At 40.6% G+C, this 18,231-nt stretch overlaps 1 protein-coding gene across 7 annotated transcripts in view; it reads left to right on the forward strand.

The window, feature by feature from the left end:
- The window catches only part of OSBPL11 (oxysterol binding protein like 11), a 47,093-nt gene that overhangs the window by 21,993 nt on the left and 6,869 nt on the right, over positions 1-18,231 (forward strand). The window contains exons 7-15 of one of the 7 annotated variants that reach the window (XR_004782312.2): positions 2,501-2,646; positions 4,817-4,957; positions 5,707-6,205; positions 7,808-7,994; positions 11,466-11,648; positions 12,280-12,433; positions 13,765-14,918; positions 15,078-15,175; positions 15,426-15,660. Coding sequence is in view for 2 of the 7 variants with exons in the window: in XM_035571336.2 (XP_035427229.2) it covers positions 2,501-2,646; positions 4,817-4,957; positions 5,707-6,205; positions 7,808-7,994; positions 11,466-11,648; positions 12,280-12,433; positions 13,765-13,842 (1,388 nt within the window). In the remaining 5 variants the exon portion in view is untranslated. Of the gene's footprint in view, positions 1-2,500; positions 2,647-4,816; positions 4,958-5,706; positions 6,206-7,807; positions 7,995-11,465; positions 11,649-12,279; positions 12,434-13,764; positions 15,662-18,231 lie in introns of those variants that run through there. The other 6 variants (XR_004782315.2, XR_004782318.2, XR_004782308.2 and 3 more) reach the window with 6 other exon arrangements.

The raw sequence follows: 18,231 nt of genomic DNA on the forward strand, positions 1-18,231 counted from the left end.
CCAGCGTAATTGATGCTGGAGTTTAAAATGATGCGTAATTGAGGCTGGAGTTAAAAACAGAACATTAAAAGCATGTATGCTGTTTTTCTGCAGAATTCCACTCTGTCACTGGTGTGACCTTTCTAGAGATACACCATAATTCATTTGTCCCCTTTAAGGATTGCAAAAACAACTTAATTTTCTCTTTTTTTCCGTTGTTGTTGTTGTTGGCCATTTTAGCTTAGATTTACCCTTCCTCCTTCCCCTTCCTCCCCCCCAAAACTCAGAAGAGGTACTTATCTTTCTGGTTTGAGAAGTGGAGTCCTCAGAAGTTCATATAGAACGGAAAAGAATTGTGGTTTAATTCAAATGCTCTTTTATATTAATTCAAGGCACTTTTATATTAATGTGTAGGAAAAAATCTTGAACAGAGACTGTACTATCTAACAAAATGTATGCATGCACTGTTTAATCTTCCTAGGATCAAAAAGCACACTGCACTAGATGTGAGTGAGATGCAGCAAGGAGCGATGATGAAGAGGAAACTTGTGTAACAGAACATACTTTTTTCCACTTCAAGTTTAAATTTATTTCCAGGTCTGATAGAAATGGTACTTCACTGCTAGGAATGTGTTGGGCAAGTGCTTGTCAAGCTTAAAACACAAGGATTAGAAATTATGTAAGAGTGTTGGTTTGCTAAAATTTTAGAAGGAAAAAAAAATAGAAAACAGAGTATTAGCCCAGTGACATCAAGGTGTATCAAAAATCAGACTTAAAGAAGAATGGTAAAGTTGACTTGAATTTAGGAGAAGTTAAATAATGAAAACGTACAGGATTTTTAAAAAGTATTTTATCATAAAGGTGAATTGCAATAACGGTTTGCAACTCAAAGAAAAATATTGAAAGAGAAGACTGCTGTAAAGTTTGAAATGTCCATCTTGTAGCAGAGGGGACATGCTGAGAAATGCTTTTAAAAAAAAAAAAAAAGAGGGTGGAGAGTTCTAGGGGATGAGGAGATCACAAGAAAAGAGAATAGCTTGTGCTACCTGCAGTAGTTGAGAACAGATTTTGAATATGATCTTCCAGTGGCAGAGGTGTTAGTGCGATGTCTTGTCCATTCACATCACTGAAGCACAATTAGTATCTCAAATCACTTTTAAAAAAAAAAAAAAAAAAACAACTTACAGAATTCAACAGTGAAATTAAACAGAACTAAATAACGAAGGTTGTTTTAGAAGAAGCTGATAGGGAGCATAAAAGGAGGAATGCTTGTTAAATTCAAGCTAATGTATAGGCACTGAGTGTGCATTAAATGCAGTTTAGAACATGCATTTAGAGATTCTTACATTGAAGGTTATGGTTCAGAGTAGGGGTTCTTCATGAAGGGATTTTAAAATGAGTAAAGCCTTTTCAAAAAGGTGTCAGTGTCATTCTGAACATCTATTTCTTGACTTCTTTGAAACTTGTGTTCAGGCTAAAACTTAAACTGAGGGTTTCTCATTTCTGACTATGTTAGTGAATTCAGTAGGAACAGACTTCATGGAAATAAGCTCCCTTGCTGACGGAAAAGTCTTCTGGTACCATTAGTAAAGCTGTACTTTTTCTGTCCCAGTACTTTCCTGGTGGAACTGCTGCTGTTATCTGGTTTTAGTCAGTGGTGGTTGAGGATGTGACCTAGTTGCAGGCAACAGAGATCTGGAAAGAAAGGACTGTGGATAACATAGGAAGGGACAGCAGCCTTCCCAGTGTTGGTTCTTAAGCCCAGGAAGCTGTTTTATTGGTGCTACAAGTTCTGGTTTCCTAATAACTTCTGTGTTTGCAACCTAACCGAGATGGCTTGTCACAGTTTGTGTTTTTCTTCATCAAACCTCACTGGAGTCACCTGTACACTTATTAGTCTTTAAAAAAGAATGGAACATTTGCATTATTGATGAGGAACTTGATCCATTGTGATAAATTAGCTGGGAGTAACTAGAGATGCTGGAATCATTGAGTGGGTAATAGCTTTCCAAGCCCTGCAGCTTTTTTTAAGCAACTATTATTTATTCAACAGCGTGTGCCTGCCTCCTTTGCAGCCAAGAAAAGGTGACTGCCCTCTCCAGAGAAAACATTGGCAATGAAACTTTTCCTGCTCCAGCTTTTTTTAGTCTAGAATTGAGCTGGGTTTGAGAAGGTACAAAAAAGTGCACTGCTTACTTCCAGTTCAAGAAAACTGTCAGGGTTACGTTCAGGTGATATTGGGTTCTTCCTGAAGTGTCTGATTACACCTTTCCTGACACCAACTAGTTCCTCCAGTACAAGTTGCACATATTACAGCTCGCCAATCGCAGGGTTTGTGCTAATGATCACTGGAGGTGGTGTCTCATTGCACCACCTTTGTTCAGTGGCTGCTGAAGGGATTGGCTGCAAAAGGAACTATCTGCTTTCAGCTTTTTCCTCAAAAAGCTGTTTTGTGAAAACTGCTGTTTACTGACCTTCCGGAGGATGAACAAGTTTCAGCGCAAACTTTCTTTTGCTTCAGGAACAACGATCAATTGGCTGGAACCAAAGATATCTCTGTCAAACCACTTCAAAAATGGAGCAGCTCAGAATTTCCCAGCAGAGATAAACAAGCCAGCATCTGTCAGAGAAGAGCAGTCCATTGCAGAGCCCTGCCAGCTAACAAGGGTAAGGTAATGTGAAAATCCTCTTTCTGTGGGGAATTATTTTGAGGAATATCTGTAAATGTTTTGATCATATTATGTGAATATGATTTAAATACAATTCTTCTTACGCTTTTCAATTAGCTGTTTTAGAGGACGAGTGAGTGCAGTTGCAGTAAATTAAAAGTCTCATACCTTGCTTTTTCAATACATTTTGCTGTTTTCTCTAACAAGCTGTCAAAAAGAGGGAGCCAATTGGGATGGTAATGTAAGGTGTTGAAATAGGCACTATTCCTTTGCATTTTGATCTAAAACAACCGGAAATTGAAGTGCAAAAAAACTAATTGGAATTCATGATGCTCTCAAAATAAGCCCAAGAAGAGCTGCCTAAGTAGATGAGACAAAATTGCCAGTCTCCAGCTATTAAATCTCCCAGTCTTTCTTTTCCAGTTCTTACTGCATCTGTTTTTCTTAATCTGAGCAACTCTCATCACTTGACTTCAGGATGGCTTACTGCTTTGAAATACAGCTATAGCCTATACCATTACAACTGTCAAAAAGAATATGAAGTGCAAAACACTAAAGTAAAAGAACAGGATTATTTAAAAAGAACATGATTTCCCAACTGAGGTAGAAAATCGTAACTACGTTATTTCTATACCAGTTGTTTTCACACAGTTCTTTGCGTAAGACTGTATCGTTATGAAAAGGCAATGTGCTGTTGTATGCCCCTGCAGCAGCATCTGTTTCACTTTGCTATCTTTTAGCAACATAAAAGCTGAAGATTTTTCAGTTGCCATGGTTTATATGTTTTTAAATAGTTAGACTAGTTGTCATGAAGTATAAAAAAAAAAAAAAATGACGCCAAAACACGAACAAACAAAAAGCAAACGAACCAAGAGCTTTCAAATTTATCACTTTGATTCCTTCCTTCTTCTAATAATTAAGGGAGTTAATTCCAGTCTGGATGGGGCCTTGGCCAACCTGATCTAGTGGATGGCATCCCTTCCTATGGCAGAGGGGTTGGAGCTAGATGATCCTTAAGGTCCCTTCCAACCCGAGCCATTCTATGAGGCCAAGCGCTTAAAGTATGCTCCTGTCTGTAGCTGAGATATGACTAGTATTATCACGCTCCATGGATATTTTCAGCTCTGTGATTTACGATAGCAGAACAGTGTAGCATCCTTGGAAAGGACTCACCTGTGTGATACTACGTTTTTCATCAGGTTGTGGGCTCTGCACGAGGTTGTGGACCTTTGTGCTTTCTGTCGTGGTTGGGTGTGTAAAAACTTGCCTTGAGCCGATGGCTGCTGATCCAGGGAAAAGGTCTTCCTTTGGGCAGATGCATATCGCTGCCCTCTTGTGGCATTCAGTGCATCTCCCCTCTGCATCTGCCTCCTTCCAGCTGGTTGTCGCAAGAAGACGCTACTCAGAGAGCTGGAAGTTCACCCTCCCTTCTGCTGAAGCATTCGTCCATCCTGCTTGCAGGATGGTGGTCATTAAAACGGTGCTCATTTTATTTCTGCTAGTCTGTCTGGGTACTTCAGTTATACTAACAGACGTGTGGTGTGTGGGTGGTGGCTTTGTGTGTGTTTTGTTGTTGTTGAACTTCTCCAAGTTGCTTTTCCTTTTTCCTTTATTGTTACACTTTTGGAACTATCAGCAACATGGATAATGCTTGTGAAGCCTGTAGATATGTTAATTGTTTGTCATCTTGCATGACAGAATGCAGGTAACTAGGAACTACTATTTGCTGCGACCTTTGGAGCGATGATGGCAACAACACTGGAAGTAGTTGAGGTAGTAGTGTAGAGGTGGAAGGGTGTCATCAAGGTGGCCAGAATTTCTGCTAGCTTTTGCTTCACTATTTTTGTGTATGTGTTAAAGGCTTGCCATTCTGTTAGTTCACAAAGCTACAGGAAAACAAGTCATGTTTGCTTTTATACTTTTTTCTGACCTGTGTGAGAGATGATGAGAAATCTTAGCCAGAATATTCTAAGTAAAATCTGCACTGAGTGATCTCAATGGCCTTCTGAGTTCTTCAGCATCTTGGGAGAATATTCTACTCTGTAGGTCTTTGCAGGGATTTGGTTAGTCTCTTTTATCGTACAGGGATAGTTACAATATGAAATCCTTTTTTGGATATTGTGTGGACAGTCCCATCTCTGAGCTGATGTTTATGGCTCTTATTGCAGGAACCTGAAGAAATAAATCCAGATGAGGAGCTGGAGGATATCGGTGATGATAAAGAAGATAATGTAGGAGCAGTGGAAGAGCAGCGCAGTGTTATCTTGCATCTCTTGTCTCAGCTGAAACTTGGCATGGACTTAACAAGAGTAAGTAACTAAAGTGTGAAGACACCTCTTTGAATGCAACTGATTTAAATGGACTGTTGGATCTCATGGTTGAGACACCCTGTCTTGCTCATTACAACAGAGGTAAATTATGTGAGGTTAGTTGCCGCTTTGGGGAAGGAAAAGACTGATACAGTCTCTTTCTTTAAAATATTTTCATGTCCCAGCAAAAGATACCACTTCTTTTTTTGTAGTGGTGGATAAATATGAGAAAGTTATAAGATCCTCTGCTCAAAGGTAAAGGATTAATTTAAAGTTAATTTCTGATTGATGGTTGTCCTGTTTTCTGTGGTGAGAGGCTCCGCAGGCTGTCAAGCATATTGGCATAGCTTGCATGCTTTTCTCTCCATTAGACAAAACCTTTCCTAACCTCTATTCTGAACCTTCCTTGCTATAGTTTGAGCTCCTTCCTGCTTGTTTTCTCTGCAGACGTGGAACATATTATCCCTTTCTTTGCAGTTGATTTATTTATTTATTTTAAAGGGATGCTTAGTCCCTTTCAAATACTTGTCCTAATTGTACCTGTTATGTTCTTTTTCCTTGTAAATTAATTTTCTGAGACCTCTGATCAACTCCGTTTCCCTCATACCTTTGAAGAGGGACAATAAGGTTCAGTCTGAAAATACAGTGTCCAAAGCAAGACAGAATCTTCCACCTGAAAACTTCCCTTATAAAAATGCCTGCCTCTTCATTTCACTTACGAGGTGTTCTGGGGTTTTGTTTTATTTCAGGTGGTTCTTCCTACTTTTATTTTAGAGAAGCGATCGTTGTTGGAGATGTATGCGGACTTCATGTCTCACCCGGATCTCTTCATTGCAATCACAAATGGCACCACCCCTGAGGAGAGGATGATCCGCTTTGTTGAGTATTATCTCACTTCGTTTCACGAAGGTCGCAAAGGAGCTATCGCAAAGAAACCGTACAATCCAATCATCGGGGAAACGTTTCACTGCTCTTGGAGGATGCCGAAGAGTGAAGTAGCTGCTGATGCTGGCAGTAACTTACCTGCTCACTCCCCCGCAGAGCAAGTAACTCTGTCTAAAGATCCGGAAGGCCAAACAGAGTCGGACTACTATACAGTAAAATTTGTGGCTGAGCAAGTGTCCCACCATCCTCCCGTCTCAGGGTTTTATGCTGAGTGTGTGGAGAGGAAGATGTGTGTCAATGCTCACGTCTGGACAAAAAGTAAATTCTTAGGAATGTCAATAGGAGTGACAATGGTTGGTGAGGGTAAGCGTAACGTTTTTCCTTTTTGCTTTAGAATATTGTTTAAAATGCTAATTTGAGAGAAAAACTTGATGTTGTATGCCTCTGGCAAAAGTACAAGTGAATGCTGCTTGGTAGTTTTGTTTCAAAGACTTTTCAGAAAAATCTGTTTGCGGAGGTGTCAGTTGCTGGTGTGGGTTTTCATTTTTTTTCTTGTACTTCTGGTTTTCCGTTAATCTCAGATCTGAGAGCCTTAATGTACAGTTGTTTGGTGATTTAGTACTTTACAAAGCACAGAAGATACCACAAGCTCTCATTATAAACAACAGGTTTTCATATTGGGGGGGGCGGGGGAGGGGACGACGACTACATAAGTTTACTCTTTGCCAAAAATCAGGATTGTATTTGGAAATAAAATTTTGAATTTTGAACCGAACGGCAGTTACTGCAAATCAGTATTTGTGAATGTTCCCAAGCATTGGATGAATTAACTTCCATCAGATATTTATTAAATACAAGTGCTATTCATTTACATGTATTGCTCTTATGTATCTTACTATTTAAGTTTTAATTTTCTTCTGCCGCAGAAATTGGGTCTATTAGGGACAGAGAAGGGTAACTGCCCTTGAGCTGTAACTTCCATTTGGTGCTAGTAATTCCTGGAAGAGATGAGATAGCATTGCCCACCCTGTGCTCCTCGGGTATATTGCCCAGCCACCGGCAATATACAGGGGGCAGGCACTTAATTGCAAACTGCATACCTGACAAGAGAGTGAGCATGGCAGGAGATGTGGAAGGCACATCTCGATGCTTTGCCTGTAGCAGGTAACTTCAGAAGCCCATGTCTCCTCTAGGGTATTTCTCAAATCATGTCACGAGTCTGAAGAACAAGAGAAACTCTGAAAAGTAACGTCAGAGGTGCACAGTGATGGCATGCTGCAGAGGCACGGGTTGATGCAGACAGCAGTCAGTTGTCACACTATGATTTTGTAATGCTGAGAGGTAGATTTTGTGTGGTACGACTTTTTTTTTTTTCAGTAGGACTCAAACAAAGCCATGTATCTTAATGCCCAAAGAAAAATTCTAGTTTTTATGAGATTCTTGACATTTATTGCAAAAGCTACTGTCAGGAAAGAGTTGAGTTTATCTTGGCAGGTAAGTGCAGCAGGGAAGGTTCTCTGCTAGCTGCCTTCAGATAGGGTAGGATATATTAGACGTAGGGGAAATGGAACAGGAATATTACCCTCCCTCAAGAACTGCAGTTCAGGGTACTCACTCATTATTTACTTTTGGCAGCATAAATCTTGTGTTGCTGTGTTCTGGAACTGTTCTTAAGACAGTGACAGCCCTTTCACATATGACTGAAAAGTATGTTGCACAGCACGGTATTGTACTTCATGGATCAATATTGTTAGGATAAATGCTTTTGTTTCTTTTTTGAAATGACGTGGTACTCAGGTTAGTACTTTCTAGATAGAAACATTTTCCTGAATCTGTAATAAGTGTAATTTGTGTGAGGGGTCTATGAAGAAATGTAGTCAGATGCAGTATTGGATATATTTCAATAACTAACTTGATCATTTCTAAAATGGTACTAATTAAGGTTTTCTAAATTTCTTCACACAGGTCTCTTAAGTCTCTTGGAACATGAGGAGGAATATACTTTCTCTCTGCCCTGTGCATATGCTCGATCAATTTTAACTGTTCCCTGGGTAGAACTGGGAGGAAAAGTCAACATTAACTGTGCGAAGACTGGCTATTCTGCAAGTATTAACTTCCACACCAAACCCTTGTACGGTGGCAAATTGCATCGGTGAGGACACTTTTTCTATTTTTCCACATAGTTTTGCGCTCTAGAACTCCAGTAGCTGTGTGGCTGCCCTGTTCTGGGTGCTGAGTAACAGTGTTTTGATAGTCTGAGGGTTAGGTGGTTTTGTTGCTCATGAATACTTGAGGTATCACTGTGCTCTTAAATAATATCCCTGCTTCCTGTGATCCTCAAGGAAAAGTTAGATTGTATGTAGAGGCAGTAAGGGAATTCCATGTTTTCTGACTCTTGGTTCAAACCACTGGGAAAACAGGGCTCCTGGCTTTTCTTCCTGGCTGCTGCAGATTTCTTAATACTGACATAAGTTGCTTAGTATTTCTTGTTTTTCCATTTGCATGTTGTTTGAAGTGAGGCTGATCCTACTGCCATAAAGGGTTACGTGTTTGTAATGTGCTTTGTAGTTGTATTGCCTTGCATTTCCTCACTGAATGCCTCAGCAGTATTACTTGTCATATGGAAGGAGTCCTCAGCTGGCATTTAATGAAAAGGTAAAAATACCACAGAGAATGTTAGTAAATAGTCTTCTGTTAGTTAGTGGTCTTCCTCTTATGCTTCTTATACGGAAATCCTATCAAATTTAAGCAACTTAGGAAAAACTTCCAGGTAGAAGTACCTGTTTTTCTCTTTTGTTTTCAAAGACAAGAATGTTAGCTCTTGTAACAGTGATTCTTCATTCTTCATGTATGCCCATGTTTAAAGACTAACTGGTGAAAGAAAGAAGACCCAGCAAAATTTTGCTTGGGGTTACTTCCAGCAAATTCCAGGAAACATCTGCATGCTTGGTACAAAATCTTTTGAAACTCATTAACAGTTGTGTTTTCAGAGATTTTTATAGTAAGACTGCATGGTGTAGATTAGCCTCGTGCTAATATAGTGACAACAAATTAAGTAAGGAGAAAATGAAGTAGTAGTCACACAGAATATCTGATTGCAGAACATTTTGCTCTCAGCCATTTATTGCACTTGTTTAAACCTTTCCTTAAAGTAAATGTCTGAGGCAATAATGAAGTATGTAACTGCCTAGATCATCAGGACGTTTTAAACGTTGGTTGCTTTCACAGATTGCAAAAAAAAAAAAAAAAAATCATCAGTCTTCTATAAATTGCTTTTTCTGAAACATTAGGGTAAAGCTCCATTTAGTGTTAAAACCAATCAAAAAGCACTCAAGCCTGCGTCTTGAATTGCTTTGCCCTTAGACTCCCATACGTGTTTTGAATTTAGCTTGCAGCCATAGCTCCCCATCCCAGTGGCATCTGGAGAACTGAAGCTTGTGTGATGAAAAAGCATCATGATTGAAACAGAGCAAAAATATATCATTTGGGATCCTTATTTCCATTGTTTAGACTATTCCTTCCACCTTTTGATAGCTCCTGTTATGCCATAAATATAAGCCACAACTTTTACTTTAATGGTTTGGTTTTAGAAAATGTTCTGTTATTTGTGTCTATGAAATTATGCATGGATATAGAGGCTTTCTTGGCCAGATCTGTTCAAGGTGCTGTAACTTCTGGAAATGTGACATGGCTATGACTGGACGTTTCCAAAAGGAACCTCTTGATGGGGAAGCAGCAGCGTTGTCATGGTTATGCAGAACGTGAGTGAGTTGCCATGGCAATGTTACAGATTTTTGTAGTGACCCTTGTTAGACCTCAGCTAGGTATTGGCTCCTCTGTCCTGCACCCCTTCAGCTTGCTGAAACTGAGGATTTAGTAATAACTAGGCTTATAGCAATCATGCCAAGATAGCAAATAAACGCTACCAGGTTTTTAATCACCATTAGTTGAGGCAGATAATCATGATCTGCAGTGCTGGGAATGGCTGTATGCTGTAGAGTAATGCAACAGGAGGAAATAGAGGTCACAATAAGAGTTTCATTTAGCTGCTCAGTGCTGCACCTTGTAATGCTGCACGAGTGATAATACCTTATTTGCTTTAAGCTAAGCAGAGACGACAATTTTATGGTTAATATTCAAGTACTGGGTTGTCAGTGTTGTCACCACACAGCACTTGGAAAGACGAAGAGCTTTATCTTGGGGACATGTAAGTGCAAAGCCTGGACATTCAGGTCTGCCGTTCTGTGGATGCAGCCTATTTGCAGATCTGCGGGAAGGAGGACGGGCTTTAGCAAGGGGTGAGAGCCACAGGGTGAGAAGGCAACACAAAATGACGGCTGCTTGCTTGTGGCCTGCTCTTTCAGTTATTTTCAGAAACTGTTACCATATGTTAACTTCAGGATAAAACAGCTGAATGGAAATGTGCTCTGATTGCCCATGTTACACTAACTCCGTCCTGTTTTCATGAATGAATCTTAAATTTTTGTAATAGAGAACTGTGTGCTTGAGCACTAGGGGACAGGTAGATACAGATGCAGATGGAGGTGACCAGTACATCTGAAAGAGGGAACGGGGCACAGCTGCATGCTGCTCTCCTCCTTCCTTGGAGCTTCTGGTGCTTTTGTGTGGCAGGGTGGGAGCACAGAGGAGCTGCTTTCCACTACTCTGTGTGCGGCTGCTCAGGGTAAATAAGAGCAGACCAGCGGTGTGGAGTTGGATATGATTATAGAAGCTGTGCAAAGGTCATCAGAGTTTAACTGAAGCTGGAGATAGTTGCTCAATGTTTCAAAGGACACTGACAAGTGAGAGCATGTCTTAGGCATTGTTTGCACAGTTTGCAAACACTATAGTTTGCTCTTTCTGGGAGGAAGAATCACAACTTCTGCTTGAACGTGGCAATTGCAACATGCTCGGTAAATTTCTGCTCTTCAGTTCATGATGAAATGAGTGTCAGGTGGCCTTTGGACAGGTCTTGATGTTGAAAACAAAAATGCGTGTGTGATTATGGCAATGCTTGAACATCTGAGCGAGACTTTGGATGAAATGTTGGATATTAGAAAGACATTTTTAATACCTTGTTATTCTGGTTCATCTGGTAGTGCGGAATTTCCTACCTTCCCTTCTGCATTTGTGTGTGTAATGCTTATGTGAGCAACACAGAAATGAGACCACTTACGTATGGAGAACAGTGACATAAAATAAAGTGCCAGCAGGTAGGGAGATAGTCCCGGTAGAAAGCTTCATTTTTATTTGTATTTTTAAAATTTGAACTACACACCTGATGTGATATTTCAAGTGGAAATGATCAACTCCTTGTTACACGTGAAGTACCTTGTGTTAGTTCCTTTTTCACTTCAAATCCTGTTAAAAGGTTTGAAACAAGTTTAAGCTGCAGCCAAAATCTGAGTTTCCTGAGTAACATGAAGAGAATCTGGAGCAATGAGCGAAAGTCACTTTGTTCTTTGAGCTTCTCCATGCAAATGCAATTCAAGTAACTGACATTTGTAAAGACAGTGTGACAAGTGTACAAACTCATTCAGAATGGAGTTGTGATTAATGCAATGAATAGTCTTAAGGTGGCTTTGGCCATGACCTTTTAAGAATAAAAAGTAACGCTTCCTAGAGTCACGGGTGAAGTGAAGCAGAACACGACAAACACAGTGGTGTGCAGAGTGCAAGGAGAGTGGAACAGCATGCTTGAATTCACCTACAGCAACGGGGAGACAAAACACGTGGACTTGACAAAACTGTTGGTGACAAGAAAACGAGTCCGGCCCATTGAGAAACAAGGACCATTTGAATCTAGGTAAAATATCTATTTATTACCATCTGACCCTTTTTGTCCTGAGCAGTCTGGTGAATACCTTGGGAGGATTTGCAAATGGAGATATTATTTGTGAATAATGCTTAGCAGCAGCGATCTTTATTTGCTTCTAAAAAAACAAAACAACAATGAAACCCCTGAAATTAAGTGCATAATAGTGATGAGAAATCAGTACCACAGGTGTTTGGCTGTTTACCTTGTCCCTTTTGTTCATGGACAGAGTCTTATGAGTTGAAGTGCTGCTAGAGCAAAGCCTCATTTTCTGCTTTGTTTTTTAACCATCAGCTATGCAGCTGGGCAGTTCCTGCCAAGGGAGGTCCTCCCAAGAAACTGCCTGTTGAATTCCACTTCCATAGCAGCTTCTAAAGGGTGTGCAAACAGACGTTAGACTGGCGCGGCCAAAACCTCGGAGCCATTCTTATCTGCTCCTTACTGCTGCTGTAGATGTAAGGCTTGGCCACGAGCCCTTCCACCTGCGCTGCACCATTACGTTTTGTCCTGTGTTAGTTTGTCCTGTGTAAGTGGAGGGGAGTGTGCAATGATCCTGCTCTGCAGTGTGAGGCTGCAGACTGAGAAAACTTTCAAAAACTGAAGTTACAAACTTGGTTTGTAGGAGGCTGTGGCAACGCGTAACAGAGTCTCTGCGGGATGGAGACATCGATAAGGCTACAGAGCACAAGCGAGCCCTTGAAGAACGACAGAGGAATGAAGAGAGGCTTCGTGCTGAAACAGAAACACCTTGGTGTACTAAATACTTCCTCAAAGAAGTAAGTCCCAAAGTAGATAGCTGTCGATGAAGGCAAAGGCAGAACTACAGTCAAAGCAGGTGCACGTGTGGGTATGTGTCCCGTCAGAACAGAGTATTTGGCCTTGGGTCTTATAGATTAGCTCTGTGGGATCCGGAGGAGTAAGGTGACATACCAGCTCCCAAGTGTGACTTTACCTTTCGTTTCCCAAATGCTCTTGTTTTGTAATACTGTACAATGAAATATTTGCCTGTTCTGTGATTCTCCCTTTTACTGAGCTCTTCCCCATGGCATGTGGAAAATGGCTTTACGCGTACGTGCTGTATAAGCAGACTGCCACAGTAAATACCTGAGGAAAAGAATCAGCGGTACTGATTGCGCTTATGTTGTGTCCATGTAAACACAAAATATTATTGTTAGGAAGGAAGAGGAATTTATTCTGTATTTTGAACTTTCTGTTCTTGCACATTATGTTTTGGATGGAGCGTATTTGTTCAGTGGCTTATCCTGCATTGCAATAATGGTAGTAATAATAACATAGTAAGACTTAACAAGTTGAACTGCAGGCTGCCCAAAAGACAGGAGACTGCTGATGTGGTAACTTTAAAATAGGCTTTCCTTGTGATCCAGATGATAATGGAACTGCATCGAGATCTTTGAGACCCATGCAAGAGGTTAGGACTCAGCTAAAACCTAACTGTGGAACCTTTACCTACTAAATTGCAGTAATGTGACTCCCCTGCCTTTTTCTTCAAGGTATCTGTGGTCTAGCAAGGTTTTAAAGTATAGGTTAAAAAGGTGATGTGTATGTGGTTGGTTTTTTTAGGACCATTAGCTCCAATAAGCTTTTTTGTTCCATAAAGCTATGTTAGCGTGATCAGCTCAGATTTAGACATTTATGTTGTTAGTATCTAGATTTAGATGAGGTCAACTTCTGTCACTAATATGAGAGAGATCTACCCAGAAAATTTTAAATGTAGTCCAGAGGTACTTATTTCCAAGAAAACAGTTGGGCTGTGTTAGAGCTGATAGTCACTGGATAGCTGCCCCTCTGCTGGTGCCTTATTTTGTCTTTTTAAAGAAATCTGGATCATGGAGTTGAGAAGAATGGCTTTCTATCTGGGTTAATTGCAAGTGCAGCCAGTTCCCAGAGTGCGTTGTAGCTCAGCGGGAGTCGTGCATGTTCTGAAGCAGTCTCAGAAGCCTGCAGAGTTATCTGTCTTAGTCTGTGGGAGTTAAAGTTAGAAGCTATGTCCCTCTGGTTTTCACAGCTATCAGTCTACTAGCTGTGTGAAGAGACTTCTACCGAGGCAGTGTCTGTATTATAACTGTGTTTTCTCTTTAAATTGCAGGGAGACGGCTGGGTTTATCATAAACCCCTCTGGAAAGCAGTCTCTGCTGTGCAAGCTCAGCAAACGGACACTAACTAGAAAAGCTGCTTACAGATGAGTTTCCTGTTTCTGATATTCTCTCTTTCCCTGTCTCTCGAAACACAATAATCACACTGAGTGTCCCCTTTTTATGTAATAGTGAAAGCTTAAATGAGCGTAAAGAAATAAACTAGGGCACTTTAAAGCTATTCAAAACGAGGTGGTAGAGACAAACTTGCCAGATACATTCAACCAACTTGTTTTTTTGTATGATCCAGAAGATTTTATCTGACTTCTATAAGATTCTTCTAAGTAGGTCTGATTGCAAAAGCTGCCTAAGAGAAGAAGGAACTGTTTGGTTTTTGGAGTGACGTGGGAACTTTTTTCTACATCAAGCTCTAATAACTGAAACATGCTCAGTACCCGTGTAGACAACAGCAACAACAAATTGCTGCTTTTATGCCCGGCATTAAACTTTTTTGGCAAAAACTGGAGAGGTGTTTGGAAGACGTGCCTGAAATCAGTGTTAAGAAACAACTGGATTGTGACAACTTTTTTCTTCAGAGAGAATGCGTGCATGCATCAGAGGAATATGGAATATATGTAGAGACTACCTTTCTTTTTTATGGATTTATAAAAGCAATTAGAATTGTAACCATGGAGAAATTTTTCCTCTGAAACATTTTAATATACTTGAAATAATTGACTTGAATTGGAAAAGTAATTTGAACACTTTTCAACTCCTAGTTTTATTAAATCTTTGAGTGACTTTGATTTTTTTTTTTTCCTCATGTTGTAATGTACTGAGGTTTGGCCTTTTCTCCTCCACCTTCTCTTCTAAGGACTAAGGCTTTCAAACAGAACAGAAACCACACAATTTTGTATTTAAACTTCTCTACCCATCAAATCATCGCAAAGGTGAAGTATCAGTGTTACAAACTATCCTTTGGATTGTTTTGGTTTTTCTCCTGTGGTGTTATTCAGAACAAAGCAGTGAAATGTGGCCTGTGAATACATGGACTGTAGGCTTTGGTTTTTCATCTTACCATTAAAAAAAAAAAAAAGCAAAAAGCTGATTATGCTGAAGACTGGGTATTGATTTGAAACACAATCAGATATCAGGAAACTGTATTCAGGTACAAACATCCTTTGTTTTTTATAACTATTTTATTGAAGTCTAAGAATTGCTGGCAATTAAGAATAGTACCTACTATGGCTTTCGTTATTGTTGTAACTACAAGCTACCTTAATTTTTCCAACAGTGGTGCCTTACTCTGTTTTTTCTTCTGATGTAGTCTTCCAGTCAGTGTATATAACATTATCTGCCACTTCCCAGCCATGGCAATGGCTGCACCTGATCCATCCTCATGAGAACTCACATCTTTGTGATCTGGTAAGATGTTTTCTGTGGAGAAGATACAAGTGTAAGAATGCATCAGAAGGTTTAAATAACCATGTTAACTTTCAACACAGACTGTAAATTGTGCAAAAGAAAAAGTTGCATTTATGCACAACTATTTGGATTTTTTTTTTTGCTGTGAAATGCACTGAGATCTCCATGCGAGTCATAGTCCCTTTGTGAGAGGTGGGGGTGGGGATAATAAAACTACAAAATAAATAATTTGTTCTGTTTGCTTTCCTAGAGATCAGGTGGCCAGGAAGAATTGATTGTTGTCTTTTATGCTGGAGATCTGTCTGTCAGGGCTTTCACTGGCCCTTAAAGCAGGATATTTTGGCACTGTGCACTTCAGTAGTAACTCTATTCTCCAGCAGAAGAATGTGTTTTAGACCCTGCTGTCTTGTTTGTGATATTCTATACAACTACCCTGTCTTCTTAGTTTTGGTTATCTGTTGGGCATTTTCATGTTCAACCAGGAATAAAAATAAAAATGAAAACAATGGGATTAGTTCCTCCTTGTTTCTGGTTCTGCAGCACATTTGGGACATGCTTCTCAGGCAATTCAAGGATTTGGGGGTAGGAATCATGGTGGCAGCATGTGGGCCTCCTCTGTCTAGGAATTCTTCGGTACCTGTACCAAGCTGGGGATGGGCAGAGGGGAAGAACATAGATTGACAATGCTTTGTATGTTTCCTAGTTGTTTTATCTCTGTCACACGGTGGATGCTCTTTAAATAAACAGCAAGGGCTCTGGTGCAAAGTCCAAACCTATTCCCCTAGTGTATGCTCAGCTGATAAACTTGTGCTTATTAAAATACAGATCCATGACTCAGTTGCTGAGCTCTGGTTGAAACTTAGATTTGTGAGTGTGTCAAGGTGATGGCTGTAAAGCAGACTGAAAAGCTCACTTATTGACCCTAAACCCATTTGCATTCCTCATATTATATAAAGTCAGGTTATTTCTCTTCCACCGTTGTCTGGGATGCTTATGGTTTCACATTGAGAAAGCTGTTACTAATTTTGTTGTGTTAAAAAAAATACAGCAATGCTGAAGTAGTAGTCTTAAAACATGAGATGAATCCTTTTAACATGTGGGTGCTGCTAGGAAAAAAAGGTAAAATCTTCCTTTGCTCGGATGATCACAAGTTTAGTAATGATGCAAATTTCTTGTTATTTCTGGAAACAGAGGATGTAGCTGAAAACCGTTTTTAAAAAAACAAATCTAGCCACCTAATACCCAACATAAATTATGTGACATTTGATTCTTCTAAGACTTGCGAGTACTCAGCAGACTGCCATGTATTTTTCCCACTGACCAGATTTGATTCTCTTGCATAACTACTGTTGTTCCCATCTTGTGATTTCTGGAGTGAAGGGAAGGGATCGCTGCTGCTTCCTGTATAGGTATTGTATAGAACCACAACGTGTTAAATGGGGAGCATGGCAAAATTTAGGATTTAGGCATGTTCCCCCTTTTTTTTTTTTGGCTTGGTTGGGATCTACTGAATTTAAGAGCAAAGTTCTTACTGATCTCGGTGGTTTTTGGGCTTCTGGAGATATACGTAGATCTTGGAGCTTAACTGGCCCTCTTCAGAGGTGCTGGGTATCCTGCTGCTCGTGGAGAGCTGAGTGTGGCGTGTCGCTATTTAATATGTGAATGCAAGTGTATGATCCTGAAAGCTTGGTTATTGACTTGTTTTTCATTGGGGGGTGGGTGGAATGAATATGTAAATGGGAGAGTTTGTTTGCAGGCATGGGGAGGGGAATAAATTAGGAGGCATTTCTTAAAATACTCTTCTGAGTGGAGTTATCTACAGTGTAAACTATTGAGCCTAGGGCAAAATCTGTCTCCCTAGGAGAATTTTCAGCCTTCAGAATCGGAGCTGCAGCCTTCAGCTTTCAGTTCATACAGGCTGATCCCCTCTGGGTCCTGGTCGCCTCTGGAAGAAGACCAGGTCAGAGTGCATTTTAAAGCCTCTTGAACTGAACTTGAAAGAAAAAGTGAATATATTTACCAGTGCTATATCCAAACAACTTCATGGAAAAAATCGGTGGGGAAACTTTGCACTGAATATTACCGGAAGGAAGGATTTGACAGCGTAGAGGGAGTTTGGTGTGTTCTCAGTTTCTCTCTCTATTAGAAAAGCTGCATCATGCCCTCTGTTCCTCCTGGGCATACAGACAGAGCAGTGATTAATGCATTAAATAAATAAGACTGAAGTTGGGTGGGTGGAAAGGGTGGTGTTTATGGTGAACCAGAGAAGATATGCTTCAAGAGACAGGATTAACTTGGTAAGATGACAGAGGTAGCAACCAGGTGGGCGACTGCGGAGAATGACAGGTAGGGTAACAGTTGCAAGTGGAAACTTGTACATCACAGCTGATGCAGCTTTTTGTTGTTCAGATTTGATGCAACCTAATTCATTCCCCTTCTGAGGGAATTAGAGACATTTTTGTGCTACCTTTAGTTTAGGGGCTGTGGAAGTGTTCCAAAAAGGCAGAAACAACAGTGAGACGAGAAGAGCTTTTTGTATGTGCTGGCGCTGTTGTGGCCGTGCGTTTTGAGAAACCAAAGCAACCCTGCAGATCTCCTTTGCTGCTCCACATCGGGGAGCCTCGGCTGGAGGCTGCTCGTGGCCTTTACGTGGTTTACTCCATTCCCCTGGCGTCTGGAGGTTGATCCATGCCGTGCTGGCAAGCAAACTACTCCTCTTTCCTGCTCTCCTGGGAGAACCTCTGTGTAGGTGCATGTCAGGTACGGGCTTGCAGGGCTTCTTAGTAGCAGCTAAGGTTTTTATTGCCTTTTGCTTGCAAGGATTAAGATTTGCAGCACCAGGGTTCGGTGAGGTGTGACTTACCTTTTGTGTTGGGTTAATTGCCTTTCCACTGCAGAGGCCATCTGGCTTGGTCCGGTGGTTATGGGAAGGAAAGGTCCCAGCTCTGCCTGATCATGTTTCTTCAGGTTGAGTAACGCAGCGGGGTGTGTGTGAAAGAGCTGCAAGAAGAATTGGCCAGCGTGCCCGTGTTGACAGGATTACTGTGGTACGGACC

This window comes from Cygnus atratus, chromosome 6 (assembly GCF_013377495.2).
Source record: "Cygnus atratus isolate AKBS03 ecotype Queensland, Australia chromosome 6, CAtr_DNAZoo_HiC_assembly, whole genome shotgun sequence".
Lineage (NCBI taxonomy): Eukaryota > Metazoa > Chordata > Aves > Anseriformes > Anatidae > Cygnus > Cygnus atratus.